At 37.3% G+C, this 14,800-nt stretch overlaps 1 protein-coding gene across 1 annotated transcript in view; it reads left to right on the plus strand.

Moving 5' to 3' along the window:
• Nucleotides 1-3,899: 3,899 nt before the first annotated feature.
• Nucleotides 3,900-14,800, plus strand: part of nup210 (nucleoporin 210) — a 43,934-nt gene continuing 33,033 nt past the window's right edge. Inside the window, exons 1-14 of the mRNA XM_038281817.1 lie at nt 3,900-4,524; nt 7,044-7,183; nt 7,691-7,822; nt 8,456-8,552; nt 8,760-8,910; nt 10,000-10,132; nt 10,334-10,492; nt 10,737-10,805; nt 10,892-10,998; nt 11,092-11,232; nt 11,330-11,467; nt 11,644-11,799; nt 13,740-13,938; nt 14,217-14,362. Coding sequence (XP_038137745.1) covers nt 4,343-4,524; nt 7,044-7,183; nt 7,691-7,822; nt 8,456-8,552; nt 8,760-8,910; nt 10,000-10,132; nt 10,334-10,492; nt 10,737-10,805; nt 10,892-10,998; nt 11,092-11,232; nt 11,330-11,467; nt 11,644-11,799; nt 13,740-13,938; nt 14,217-14,362 — 1,950 coding nt within the window. The 5' untranslated portion in view covers nt 3,900-4,342. The remainder of the gene's footprint in view (nt 4,525-7,043; nt 7,184-7,690; nt 7,823-8,455; nt 8,553-8,759; nt 8,911-9,999; nt 10,133-10,333; nt 10,493-10,736; nt 10,806-10,891; nt 10,999-11,091; nt 11,233-11,329; nt 11,468-11,643; nt 11,800-13,739; nt 13,939-14,216; nt 14,363-14,800) is intronic.

The raw sequence follows: 14,800 nt of genomic DNA on the forward strand, positions 1-14,800 counted from the left end.
TATTTTGGTCACATATGGCCTGGAGCATTAAAAAGTGCTCAAGAAAGATTTCCGATTGTTTAAAGACTTTTAGAATAAAGAATAAAATGGATCTAAAATATTAGACATTGAGCAATTATACTTAGAAATTATAGGAATCCTTTTCATCCCCCCCAAATGTGAAAAAGCTGATAATTCTAAGAAAGTATTACCAAATCCTTTAAGAAGTTCCTCTTTTGAATTGGCTTCTGCTGGCAGCAATCCCATAGAAAGCTTTTCAAGGTCTCAGCTCATCAAATTCACCATAGACCCATTTTGCTTGGAAACATGTTCAGTCTTGCACTTTTTCAGAAAATAATCTTGATGTTGCAGCTTTAGAGTCCAAGAGCGTGACTCTCAGGCATTGTTTTTTTCACGTTAACAGACATTACATCACCCACTTCTTGCTTCAATTACACATTAGCTGCTTGAGGAAAGGGTACAAAGGTGAAAATTAATGCAGGGTTGAAGCTTGAACAGCACAGGATGGTGAAAAATAAATGAAAACAGCACTTTCTCCTCTGGTTTCAGTCCACTTTAGAATCATTGTCCAGACAGATCCAAAATTCCAAAACTCCTGATATGCTAATATCAGATATAGAGTCTGCAATGCAGCAGCAAAGATTGTTGGAGCTGCATATGCACAACTGCTGGAACAGGCTTTTATTGCTAACATGCTTTAATACCATATAAGCAACACCCTAACTTTGACAACAACCAAAAAAAATGTTAAAAAACTTCAGAACTGTAACTCTCGTCACGACAGACACAGATTGATTTCTCTTTAACTGGCATTTATTTCATCTGTTCTCTCATTTACATTCTTTGTGACGTTCATGAAGAGAGGTTCTTTACATGCTTGCATCAGCTTTGCAATCTAGCTTCATAGTGTAGCATCTATTAATTTTAACGTAGTAGTACACAAGTATGAACATTGGTTCCTGGCTAAACAGAAAAGAGCAAACTTATAAAATAAATTATAAAATTAACCCGTATTTTATCTTATAACACGTCCATAAATTTACTCATTTAAAGTTTTAACCTAAACAACAACATAAATTATGAATGATTAATTTTAACAAGAATTCAACAGCACTTACAAGAACAATGTGGCCAATAATATTGTGCATTTCTTTGTGTTTTAAGGATGTTAAATCCAGGAGGTGCACTGATCAGAAACCTCAAAGGAGATGAATAGATGGGTAGTGATAACCCTGCAACTGAATTACAGCTGTGTCAGAAATCCTGTTTTTTGCTAGAACCAAAGCAGAGGGAAGTAAGATTTTTGATTGTCATATTTTTTCTTCATTCTGATCAACATTAAACTTATTTCATTCTATCTTTCGTGTGAACCAATGCTTTTTCTTAAGTCCTACTTTATCTGAATGGAATGAGTGCCATTAAAGTGACCATCCTCCTGCTGCTGCTAGTTTTATATGATAGGTGGCTGATACTGACACCTATAGGTCAAAAGCTGTGCGTTATATATGTTTCACTTATGCCTAGAGAACAGAACTGTCAGCTAAGAGAAAATCAAAAAGATAAATGCAGGAATAAGTGGCACCCAAGGTCTTGCCGTCTATCTTGCTCAATTTCAAGCCACATTTATTCTTTGCTGGCCATGTAATGGACTGGAAAACTGTCCATGGTGTGTCCTCCTCGCATAGGTTGGCTGCTAAGAGGTCACCCTAAACAGGATTAATTAGATGCCGAAAATTGATGGATTGATAGAGTATTTAAAATCTACAAATTATATTGCCATTGCTTTCAAGTTGTACTAAAAAGTACATGCTTTTATTCTTCTAGTGCAGATGAAAACTGTCCTTGTTTTGCAAAGATTCAGAGTCACAAAGAGCTGCCAGATTGGCTTTGATAGTTATTAATTTAACTATTATGTGTTGTTATAACTTGGTAAAAATAATACATTCTTATGAAACTTCTTATGTGGGACCTGATGCTTAAGGTGAGGAATTGTAGATGATTTATTTTTATTCATTATATTGAATGGTTGATTCAATGTGTTTATATTTATGTTTTCTTTTAAGATAAACTTAATAATTCAATGTGGCATAAAATTGTATTTTTAAATAAATCTTCTTATTCAATTTTTTAAAGCCATTGAAAAATACATATGCAGGCATTTTGTTTGTCAATTTGTTTTCAAAACTAGACTGCTACTACAAATACTTGTACAACTCCAGCTGCTTCCACTATTATTATAATATTATTTTACTTTAGATAAAGAAGAATAATTCAGTAAATGCCACTTCCTCAACATAATATCATTAATGTTTTTGCATATTTAATTAATAAGTTGAGATGTACATTTAGAAATTATCAAATTTTAGAATACCCCTTTTGTCATTCATCCTATTTGTTATGCTGAATGCAGGACGACACATTGCTAAACTGAAGAACATGTAATAAGACTTTTTTTTTTTTAACATCACCACGATTATTTAGGATACTTCTTTAGACTTTAGAACTCAGTCCCATTTAACTAAATCTAACCTGCTCAAATCTGAATCTGAGATACAACTTTCAGTAAAATATGTATCAGAATCTTAACACATGAAACCCTGTATCGTAAGACAATGATTTTTTGGAATTGTTAGAAGAATAGGCCCCAAGAAAGGCCATCATCTATGGCATCCATATTGGATTTACACATGCTGACGTTTCCATAACATCTCCTCCATCTTAATCATTAAGCCTGGATAACATAGTTGGGAAATCATCAACTTCCAACTTCCAGGGTTCAGTTTCAGCCTGGTTCTGCCAGAGGTTTCCTCCTGTTTTCTCTACACAACTGCTGCTTGCATGCCTGATGTGAGGGATTACAGAGTCAAAGACTGCAAGCCAATACATGCTCATCCAGGGGGAATGGATCCTGAGAAGTCAATGACCATGCAATCAGCTGGGTTTCATTAAGTAGAAACCTTTTAACCAATCTGTCTGTGTAATATCATTGAATTGTCTTTACCTTGAGAATCTACATATGTGTTGTGAATTGTTGTTATATGAATAAACTGAATTGAGCACATTTTAAATGCAACTGTATGGCTAGATAGAAATAGCCTGATATTTTTTTTGGAATGTTGTGACTGCTGAGGCCCACCATTTAAAAACATTTTAATAACCTCTGCTGCTTGCATCGTGATATATGGGGAGTGATGGCCTAGTGGTTAGAGCAGTGTGCTTCTGCTCTGAAAAGTTTGCAAGTACCCGGTTTGATCCCTACAGCCTCCACTCTGGGTTCTTGAGCAAAACCCTTAACCCCACACTGCTCCCCCGGGCTCTACACAATGTCAGCCCACTGCTCCCTAAGGGGATGGGTCAAATGCAGAGAGTTAATTTACCATTTGTTTGACATAAAAGGGATTTACATTTTTAGTTTTAACATAACTGTTTATTAATAAGTCATGCTGCCCTTATCCCCTGAATCCATAGGGATGCAGCAGAAATATACCTTCTTAACTTGAAGAACTGCGCAACATTAAACCATCAGATATTTATTAATTTCGAAAATGGCAAACAAAGAAATTTCAGTATCAATTTATTTTATTTTTGACTCTTCAGGAACTACATAATTAATTTAACTACATACATTAATATATGAATAGTTCAATTAATTTGATCCATTTTAGATTTAAACTAAGACAACTTTTATTGCTATTTTATATACACAGAGTGTATACAAAACGAAAAAAATGTTGGATTAATATGGTGTTTTTGAATCGAATAAATTAATAAAAGCTTAAGTATCATTGGCATCATAAAAATAGTGCTCTTTTTTCACTACAGAAAACTGATTAGTATGTGTTACTGTACCTTTAAGAAAAGTAGTATCCGCCCTCATGTGTGACGTCTCCTCATTCGCGGCATGCTCACTGGTAGTCCAATTATTATTAATGGCGGGTATTGTACAAAACACATAGAAATTTACGCTATTGTTTGTTATATAGTTGTGTTATTGTTCATGAGTGATTTCCAAGCAATATTCGATTGAATTCTGATTTATTTTCGAGTTTAAAGACAACGAAGGAGCCGAATTGCAGCTCCAGAAGAGCTAAAAAAACTGGTATCTTTATCATGATCATGTCGCGTGCGGTAGTGTGTTAACGAATGTGTCAGAGTGAAACTAGGCAGGAAGACGGCGTGCGTTTGACTTGAGCATTAGCTTAACTGCTGGCTATGCTAACTTGCAGAAACGTCAGTTTTACTGCTCCGGTTTCAGCCCTGCTGTATAAAACAGTGAACTTAATGAGACAAAAGAAGTTAAGCTAGTAAATAAGCTAGGTGTCCCATTCATTCGACCTTTGTCATGGCTCTTTATAAATATCGAGAGTCGAAAAGGAGTCTGGCGAAATTGTTAGTTTTATTTTTTATGTCTCTCCATTGTGCCTACGGTTCGTCAAAACTAAATATTCCCAAAGTGTTGCTCCCACTTGCGAGAAGTACAAGAATTAACTTCACACTGGAGACGACTGAAGGCTGCTACAGATGGTGAGTACACTCAGGCCTGCTTCGTGGTACATGGAGGTGTCTTATTACCCTGGACCAAGTGAACCCACATGGTCATGTACAGTGTAGTAGTATTTTAGAAAATATATGTTCCCCCCCAGTCTTTGGTGTCTTTGTCTCAGATTTATTGAGTAAAAAATATGAGTTGCAAATTCTGAGTGGTTATTGTCTCTTGCTTAAAAGCAATATCAATGCATGTTAGAGTCACTGTTAGTGACACTATGAATGGAGATGCACATGGCTGATGACATTTTACATTTTTTCCCCCAGCTTTTAAATGAAATCATAAGACATGTAATTCAAAAGTCAAAATTATATCAATAATTTGACTCCACAGGTCCTAAATTACAGTCAGTAAATCTGGAAATTTTACTCCCTTCTATTTTGCTCCAACTTTATCATTCCTAGTTTTTACCCCAGCAAGTAAATCATTTGTCTAATAAAAATGTACATCTGTGCGTGTTCGAAAACATTGTTTTGTATACTTTCAATGAAATAAAATGCATATGAATTAAGATAAGTAAATGCATTAGTGTGGAGGTCTTCAACAGGGGGTCCACCGAGGTACTGCATGGGGGTTGTGAAAGTTTTGGTTGATTTCTTTTTTTTTTTTTTTTATGTGGTGCAGTGGGAAGCACTGCTGCCTTGCAGCAAAAAGGTTCTAGGTTCGTTCGATTCCCGGTCCAGGGTCTTTCTGTATGGAGTTTGCATCTTCTCTCTGCGTGGGTTCTCTCTGGGTACTCCGGCTTCCTCCCAGATTAATTAGATTAATTGTTTCTCTACAGTCCCCCTTAGGTGTGAGTGTGTGTGTGTGTGTGTGTGTGTGTGAATGGTTGTCCTGTTTGTCTCTGTGTTGCCCTGCGACAGACTGGCGACCTGTCCAGGGTGTACCCCGCCTCTGGCCCATTGACTGCTGGAGGTAGGCACCAGCACCCCTCGCGACCCCAATTGGGACAAGCGTGCTAGAAAATGGATGGATGGATGGATTCCCCCCAGCAATTTTTTCCACTAATTGAAATGTCTTTAAATACACATTGGATTGGATAGGCTGCTTTAAATACACATTAACATGAATTCAACATACTGTAGTAAACAGATAAATGGAGGCAGAAGATGTCTTTCAGTCATCAATGCTCACATTCAGAGACACACAGGAGCTCTTTCAAGCTGGGCACCGTTTCATTCACAACACCTGTCCCATCAACAAGGAGTCAGAATCAGAAATACTTAAATAATCCCAGGGTAAAATTACATTCGTTACATATCTCCATATGTAATAGGGTGACTATAGGACCAGTATGATATAACACAATTTCATACAGTATATATCATTACTGGGTCCCCGCTCCATCTCGCCATCAGTTTGGGGGTCCTTGGCCTGGAAAACGTTGAAGACCCTTTTTTGCATTAGTGGATGATTAAATGTTTGTATCCAATCCAACTTTGAATTCATTAGGCAGCAAATTTAAATCATAAGCATTTATTTTGGTATTCTTATTTATTTTACTCAATAGTTTTTCGACTTATTTCCTGACACTGTTTTTTGACCTGCACAGTGATTTAACTGCAGGCCAAACATCCCTTTAACTGTCATGCCCCGTAGCTTTGATTGGATTTGATAGTTTTCCGTAACACATTAGGTTTTTAAAAATAACTTTAATAACAAATTGCTTTAGTGTGATTCATCCAAGTCTGAAATTTGCATCATGAGGTTCTTTAAAGGTTTCTGAGAGTATTATATTTTACACAATGAAAAGTGCAAATATCCTGAAGTCAAATTTTATATTTTTTTATCAATTTAGATTGTTGTAGTGGAGGAAAGGTTCTTTTGTATGAGTTAGAGAAGCAATTGTTTTGAATCGATCACAAAATAAAAGCGTTACAAGTTTATCCCCATTTATGAATTGTATTTCCCTAATCTTTGGCGGATTTTATATATATCTTTTTTATGCGGCTCACAAAGAGTTCATTGTCCTGAATGAAGTTGGTTAATTTGTTTGTAGTATTCAAAAGATTATGTTTTGGTTGTATGAAAGACCAATCACTGACCAGAACTGACTGGATTATACGTGCATCTGTAATTCAATTAATTTAACAGGCTAGAAGCTGATCAGTCCATTCAGTCCCGCCTCCTCTGGAAAACTAATATAACAAAAGTTATAAAGTATTGAATAGGTCGGTCATATTTTCAGCTGATGTTAAAAAAATGAATTGCTTTAAGCTGGTTGGATGGACGTGTTTCTCTTATGCCCTATCTGATGTAGATTATACTGACTGAGATGCTAAAGAAAACAGAGTAATTGGAGGGTCATTAACATTGTGAAGGAGATCTAGGTACCATATGCACTGTATGGATGACATACCAACAATGTTGGGGCACCCTAAGAAATAATTTTTTTATTTTTCCACCATTAATTGCTATAGAATGCCAACAGATAGAAATTCTATAACAGTGCCTTATACTGTAATGGCCCGGTCATAACCGTTTTTCTTTTATCCAGGTCATCCACCAGACCTGAGGTAGCAAGCATCCAACCTGTGGAAGAAGATGCAGGTAGAGGCTGCTCTCGGAAGGCTGTTCTGCAGGCTCTGTCCACCCAGCCCTCCAGACTGACCAGCATCATTTTAGCTGAAGATGTTGGTAAATAAAACAACACTTTTTGCTTCTGAATATGACAATGGCAGCTGTGTAGAGTTCCCTTTTACAGTCAATTCTGTTGAAAAGTATAGACCATGCCAAGTGTTGTTCTTTGATATTTGTTAGTGTATTTATTTTTTTTTTTGGGGGGGGGTCTTACCTTGGTGCAGACTGTTTAACTTCTCGTCTCCTGAATTTGTTTTGCAGTTCAAAGTTTTCTCTTAACCTCTTAATATCCACATAAAAATCAACCCAAATCACAATATCTGACTCAGAATGTAGGCTGAAATTACCCAGCTTTATCACATTTGCTTATTTCATTTGTCCCGTGAAACACCCGTAAGCGACCAGCATGGCCACAACATTTGAATACTGTGATAAGTGTACAGTGTTCTACTGAGGATTAAAGCAATCTCTAAAGCGAATAACTTCCCACTGCTCATTTGCATATATTTATCATAAAGTATAGTTCATTTATTATGCCTCTTTTTATCACCTATCTACTTGTAGTTACTGGACAGGTACTACGCTGTGACGCCATCGTTGACATAATCAGTGAGATCCAGATAGTCTCCACGACCAGAGAACTGCATCTTGAAGACTCTCCACTGGCGCTCAAAATTCATGCACTGGATTCTGAAGGTGATAAGCTGATTTATTGCAGGATATCCACCTTCTAATGAAAGGCTAATGGGGGTTTAAATAAGTAAACACCTCATTTGGAGAATGTGTAATCTAAAAAAAATGTTTTATATTAACCCAGCTCTCCGGTAAGAGGGATTTAACGTGATGCTGTTTATTTGTTGCTTTGAGACCTCTTCAGAGTGAGCTGGCTGCAGGCAGCTCTTTCTTCCTACAGTGAGGTAGCTGTTTGTTCTGTGTGACTTGTTCCATTTAGGACAGCCACACTTAGTTTAATGAGCTGTAGCTGCAGCCTGATACTTTCTGATGATGGCTCTAGGGTGTGGTGCTCTGTTTGCTTTGGCGTAAGACTCCATTTCAGACCCTTTAAACAGAGTAGATTGCAAAAGATTGCAATGCACTGTTTAATGAAATCCCTCCTGGTTTTGTTTTAACTAATCTGGCTGCCAGCAGCCTTCAGACAAACAATTTTTGCTTAATTATAAACTGAAATGTAGGGACCTCTCGGACAGTATTGAATCTTTCAAAACTTTCAAGAAATTATCTCAGTTCCTCATCAATTCTTGTTCATGTACATGTACATTTTTTGAGTAAAAGCAAAGGTTTCAATACAAACTTTTTTTCCTTTTGCAGGGAACACCTTCTCTACCCTTGCAGGTCTGGTGTTTGACTGGACTTTAGTGAAAGATGTAGATGTGAATGGATTTACAGATTCCTACAATTCATTACGGTAATCCCTCTGTCATTAATTTTCCACTCATCCCCTGTAGAAATTTGTGATATAAACCACCAGATTTCCCAATAAGCAAATTATGAATTGATCCTGCTTTGCACATATAATTTTAACTATTCTGAAAATGTCCTATTTATAAAATCAAATTTAAAAGTGTTTCTTACTGTTTTTCTTACTGTTGTTTTTTCTTTGTATTATCTTTAGGGTGCTAAAATTCTCAGAGTCCACATACACTCCTCCTTTATACATATCTGAAATGGAGCGTGTGGGGAAGCAAGGAGACATCATTCTAGTGTCAGGACTGAAAACAGGACACGCTAAACTAAAGGCAAAAATACAAGAGTCTCTGTATAAGGTAATTGGCTTATTCATATTAGTGCAGCTAAATTGTTTTATCGGGTATTAACTAAATATCTGCAAGTCAATTGCTAAAGTTCGTTTGTTGCATTTTCTCTGCTGTGCATCAAATCCCCTAAAGTTTTATTATATATAATCTAACCAACACCGTGTGCTGTGATGCTCTTATTTTAAGTTTGGTTAAAGTTTGTTTGAGGTCAGGGACCTATGCTAAACACGGGGATGTGGTCTGTTACAATAAAAAAAACCTATAAACAATAAATCAGTTAATTGCATGATAAAACTCACACAATCAATTGGAATTAACTCATAAATTCACACTTTGATGCTTGTTTGTTTTCCTGTTTTCTTTCTCTCTTTGTACTAAACAGTCCGGGTGACCAAAGGTTTCACTCCGGTGCATTGATCTCCACTCACCCCTCCCCTCATTGTTTCTTTAGCGTAGTGAGTGTAGCATAAGAGTCTCATGACTGAGGAGTAACAAGCCAGAAAATTGCTTGTTGAGATTTGCAGGAACTGATGGAATTGGTTTGAAAGGCGATAGCTGCAGTATGGGAGCACATTGGACTTAACCCTAATTACAAAATCCTCATTTATTACAATAATTTCTCGTACAGTTTTTCAGCTAGCCATATTTGCTATTGTGACAGGCCTAATGGGGATAATAATTTGTATTTTCTGCTGGTAATGAAACAATATATATATCCTACAAGGGAGGCTGTGGAATGTGCTTGTTTTTATTGATAGAAAATAATGAAAAAATATCTCAATTGACAGGTGAATATCAGTATTGGACAGGAAAAGCCTGATTAGGTGTCGTTTAATATCTTAGTTTTGTTGCAATTGGTCCCTCTGTCTAATGGAGTAAGATGAACTTTGAAAATTAGCAAAATGTAACATAATTTCAGAGCTGCAGCAGAAACGATTGCATCCACTACAAAATGTACCCAACGGATTGTTGCGTGTAATTTGATTCTCATTTGATTTCTCTTTTTGGCACACTTATGAAACCTGTAACCGCTTCATTTTATTAAAAGGCGGGAAGCCAAAGCTTTGTTGTTTTGTAACCATGGTATCCATGCCACAGGATGTGGGTGCTGCTGAAGTGAGACTGCTGATTTTAGAGAACATCCTGCTGAGCCCTGCACATGATGTCTACTTGCTGGCAGGAACCTCCATCAAATACAGAGTCCTAAAGATAAGACAAGGCAAAATCACAGGTGTGAATCTTTACACTATGGTTTTATCTTTCAGCTGCTGAACAGTTAAAACCTTATTTAAGCTGAAAAGATAAAATGAAAGTGAAATAGTGATGTAATTTCACAGATAAGTGTTTTTTTTTGTCTGCTTAACATAATAATTTTTATGTAGGAAGAACCAAAGCTCTACAAACTGATCTGTGTTTTTGTTCATTTGTCCAGAGCTTTCTATGCCTTGTGATCAGTATGAGCTGCACCTTCAGAACAGTGTGGTTGGTCCCAATGGAAACCCAGATATCAGTGTGGCCTCTCTTGATCAAAGTACATCCAAAGTTACAGGAGTTCAGCTGGGAAACATCAATGTAGTGCTGGATCACAAGAGTATCCTTCAAGTGAAATGAGCCTGCAGCTAAAATTGTTGCATAATGAGCTGCTTTTTTTTATCAAGATGCAACAATCAATCGCAAGAGACTGGAGTGTGAGGAAAGTCGGCATAGACTTGGAATGGCGAGATCAATGCACCTCTAGTTTTCTACCAGTGCATTATTTATTATTATGTCTTTCAGAGCTGTCACTTTCATTCATCTCTGCTTGGATAACTTTTCCTTAATGGCTTTGATTAAAGGTCTTCGGATGCAAGGAGTGTCCCGCCTACCCAACAGCACGCTCTATGTTGTTGAGCCAGGCTACCTCGGTCTGTTTTCCTCTTTATACACTATTTTAATTTCCTCTTTTGAAAGATTCAGTTGACCTTTCTTTTTTTTTCCCCTATGTGTTTAGGTTTTAAGATTTATCCAGGGGAAAGCTGGGTTCTTGAAACGGGCAGAGAATATGACATTTTTATTGAAGTGTTTGATAAATCTGGGAACAAAATTTTCCTCTCTGATGTAAGTGAAAATCATCTTTATTCCAAGACTTTTTGTGTTTGGACAAAAACAAGTTAGTTTTCATAAGTTTGACTATTTCTTCCAATGTGACAGAATATCCGAATAACCACGGTTTTCCCTGAGGAGTATTTTGAAGTTCTGGATTCTTCAGTAAATGGATCATATCATCATGTCAGAGCCCTAAGAGATGGCCTTACTCTGATTGGTGCCAACCTAAAAGCTGTTGTTGATGAAGTGAGTTCTTATTACCTCAACATTATCTTAGTTTTAATCCTGTTTACATTTCCGCCACTTCATGATGTCATTTCCTGTGTCCCCTGTTTTCTTTCAGTATGGAAGGGTCCATGCGCTCAGCAATCCAGTTCACAATGAACAGGATGTGGAAATTTATAACCCCATAGTCCTCACTCCCAGTATTCTCACGTTTCCGTGGCAACCGAAAGTTGGAGCATATCAGTACACAATAAAGGTGATTATTTCTTTTCAGAAATCCTGCCAAAGGGCCTTGAATGCAATAAACAGCAGCATATTAAGCCCAGTAATTTCAACTTCAAAACAAGATCTGGAGCACCTCGTCTGAGAGTGAGATCGAATTAGTAAAATGAAGTGTTTGGATGTGATGAGTTGTTCTGTTTCTCACTGCAGGCGACAGGTGGAAGTGGGAATTTCAGCTGGACTTCATCAAATCCGGCTGTAGCTACAGTGACTGTGAAAGGACTGATGACCACAGTCAGTGACATTGGTGTCACACTCATTTATGCCCACGATCTGCGTAACCCGCTGCACTATGGACAAATGAAGGTTGGAAGATGATAACACTCCTTTTTAAATTATTTTCACACACATGTTGAACCTTGTATGGGTTTGAATTACATTTTATTAAACAATCAGATAGTAGTTTTCTTTTATTGCTTAGCCTAAATTAGGGCTGGGCATTTAATTCAATATCAATGTATTGCACAATACATTTTTATTCATTATCCGTTTAATGACATTATAACACATCGCTTTGCTGCTAATCTGTACAGTAAGTTTTAGCTAAAAATATGAACCCATGATACAGTGACCAAATGTCTTGTACCCAGCAAAAGCCTTCCAAACCTCTCAGATTTTAGCATCTGATGAATTAAAAAGATTGTTGCGTAGCTCTGTAGAAAGACTGTTGCTCGTTAAGCAGCAGCTTGTCACTTAGCTTAAAGTTACAGTAGAAAAGCTGAGCGCAGCCTGAAAATTAAACAGGAGAGCACAAAAAAGGGCTTGGATCTATTTTGTTTTTACCAAAAATAAGAAGTACAAAGTAAATCAAGCTTTTATGAAAAAAAACTTATTGTAAAGTACTGCCTACAGTTTTATTAAAAGTTGATTTTTTTTTTTATGAATTTTGGACCTTTATTATATTTTTCAGTGCAAGTTATTGTTTTGCTGATTTATTAAATTGATTTGTGAACATGGTCTTTCAGCCTTTGGTTTGTCTTTTTAAACATGACAGTCAAATCATAAAAAAATAATAAAGGACGCAATGATAAAGAAACTGTTGAGAATTTCATTATCAATCATTCCAAAAATGTTAAATTAGTTCAAAAAGAAGTCAGAATTATATAGTATTGACCACAATTAAGAAAAATGTATAGGTTTTCACCATATCTTCCAGCCCTAGCCTAGCAGGTGTTTTAGAAAAGGAAGATAGATGGAGCTAAAAACATAATGTAAAATAAAAACGTTTTAGAGATCTAAGCCTGAGGCAGAAGTTCACCTTTCATCTGGGCAACAATCCTAGCATAGCTAGCCTGATGTAGTCCTACTCAATTCTAGTCAGAATATGAGTCTGATACTGCTCCATAGAGCTGTGATTATGGGGCGTGTTTCGAATGAACCAGGAGAAAAAAAAAAGCCTCTGCACTCAATTGGATAGACCTACAACCAATAAGAGCAACGGAGTGCGTGACGTATGTTAAGCGATGCATAGTTGTTGTCAACAAAAATCAAAGCGTGCAGTTGCACGCCTAGAATAAGAAGATGAGTCTTGATCATGTTTCTCTGTTCCTCTTTTAAAATTAATTTGCTGTCGATATCTTCTAGAACAGACCTAATAGCAGAATCTACTCACCTCAACTCCCCGGCGGCAGCCATTGTTGTTGTCACCCAAGGGCGCTTTGGTCACGTGGTTGATTACGTTACTGTTGATCATCTGTCCATCATCGTATAAAGCCCGCCCTGACAATTTGTTTGGATCGCCAGAGAGTGGGCGATCATACTCGCGCTACTATGGAGCAGAGCCAGACTGAACTTCCCGACCTCAAACCTTGTGGGCGGGACTAAGTTCGGAATGGCACCCAGGCTATAGCATAGCCACAGCTACAATAAAATTGTTTAAAACTCGTAAAATGTCTCAGTAAAAGGCAGTTACCGTTCAGATGCTTTTTTTCTTCTGAAGCTTACTGAGCTTAAGATTTTTTGCAAGGAAAAACTGGAAGAAAATAATCAGTTTATAGAAATGGTGAACTGATAGACAGACCCCTCTAGTTCTACATGTGTTGATCGGGCTGACTACCAATCCGTACCACACTCATGGCATTTGTATTTGTGCTTATCAGGTGCATTAACGCACAACGAAATACTGTTTTCCATTGACACTTCACAAAAAATAGTACGGGGCGTGAATACATTTCTTACTTAACCATTTAAAGTATGGCATCATTGTAAAGCATATTCCTTCATTATTTTTAATCTTTCCTCATTAGGTATATGTTGTTGAGCCTGTTGCCATGGATTTTGCTCCATGTCCAGTAGAAGCCCGGTTGGGCCAGGTTCTGGATCTACCCCTCAGGATCTTTGGGCTGCTGGAGGAGTTGGAGATGCAGCGGGTTATGTTGAGTGACTGCTCCCACTTTGACCTGCTGGTAGAGGAGGAGAACCATGGAGTATTTGAACTGTTAGATGGTGAGTCCTGGTGTTTTGGCTGGGTCAGACTCAGATCTGCATGGAAAGTACCAACGGTTGTTTATTGTTTGTAAAGATGATCAAGGAAGTACAGCAGCTATTAGAAGGTTGTAAAACAACATTCCTATAAACTGACAGCAGCAAAGTGATCTGCTGTTCTCTCTGAAAATAATACTGCATCAAAGCAGTAGTATTTTTATTTTGTCCCATTTTAAAGTTGTCAATTTAAATTTTGTCTAACCCTTTTGCTTGTCCCACTTTGTTTGGTTCTTCCTCAGAGAGGCTGGCTCCTGGCCAGAAGCACTGCAGCGGAGTGCGAGCCAAGGCCCTGACTCCTGGCTACACAGTGCTTACTGTCAGCTACACTCATGGCAACGTGCATCTCAGTGCCAAGATCACTGTTGCTGCCTACCTTCCTCTCAGAGTGAGTCTTTAAATCTTATCCTTCTAGGAATTTGTTAATTATGAGCTCTGACCATGATGTTTTAACCAGTCTGTACATATTGCAGGTTTCCTGAGGCTCAGAGATAGCTTAACAAATTGTTTTAGGTAGAATAAAAAACAGCAAAGGTTAATGTTGTGTATTTGTATTCCATTTAGTTCAGATAAAAGCGGCATAAATAACATTACAGCGAAGTTTGTTTGTCTTTATGTAGCAACTCACTTTATTGCCACCTGTCTTCTTCAGAAACAAATGAAAAATCTTCTTTTGTGTCAAGGCAGAGATAAAATGATTAGCTCCATAATCGGCTCCGCTCTGCTTCTGAATTTCCTCTGGTGTTTTTATTATTCTTCACCATTTATGATTTTGTTTAGTCAAGTCTAGAATTGAGTCAAGCAAGCTGTTAGTGAAATTTGATAA

This window comes from Cyprinodon tularosa, unplaced genomic scaffold (genome assembly GCF_016077235.1).
Source record: "Cyprinodon tularosa strain WSP-4 unplaced genomic scaffold, ASM1607723v1 ctg176, whole genome shotgun sequence".
Classification (NCBI taxonomy): Eukaryota; Metazoa; Chordata; class Actinopteri; order Cyprinodontiformes; family Cyprinodontidae; genus Cyprinodon; species Cyprinodon tularosa.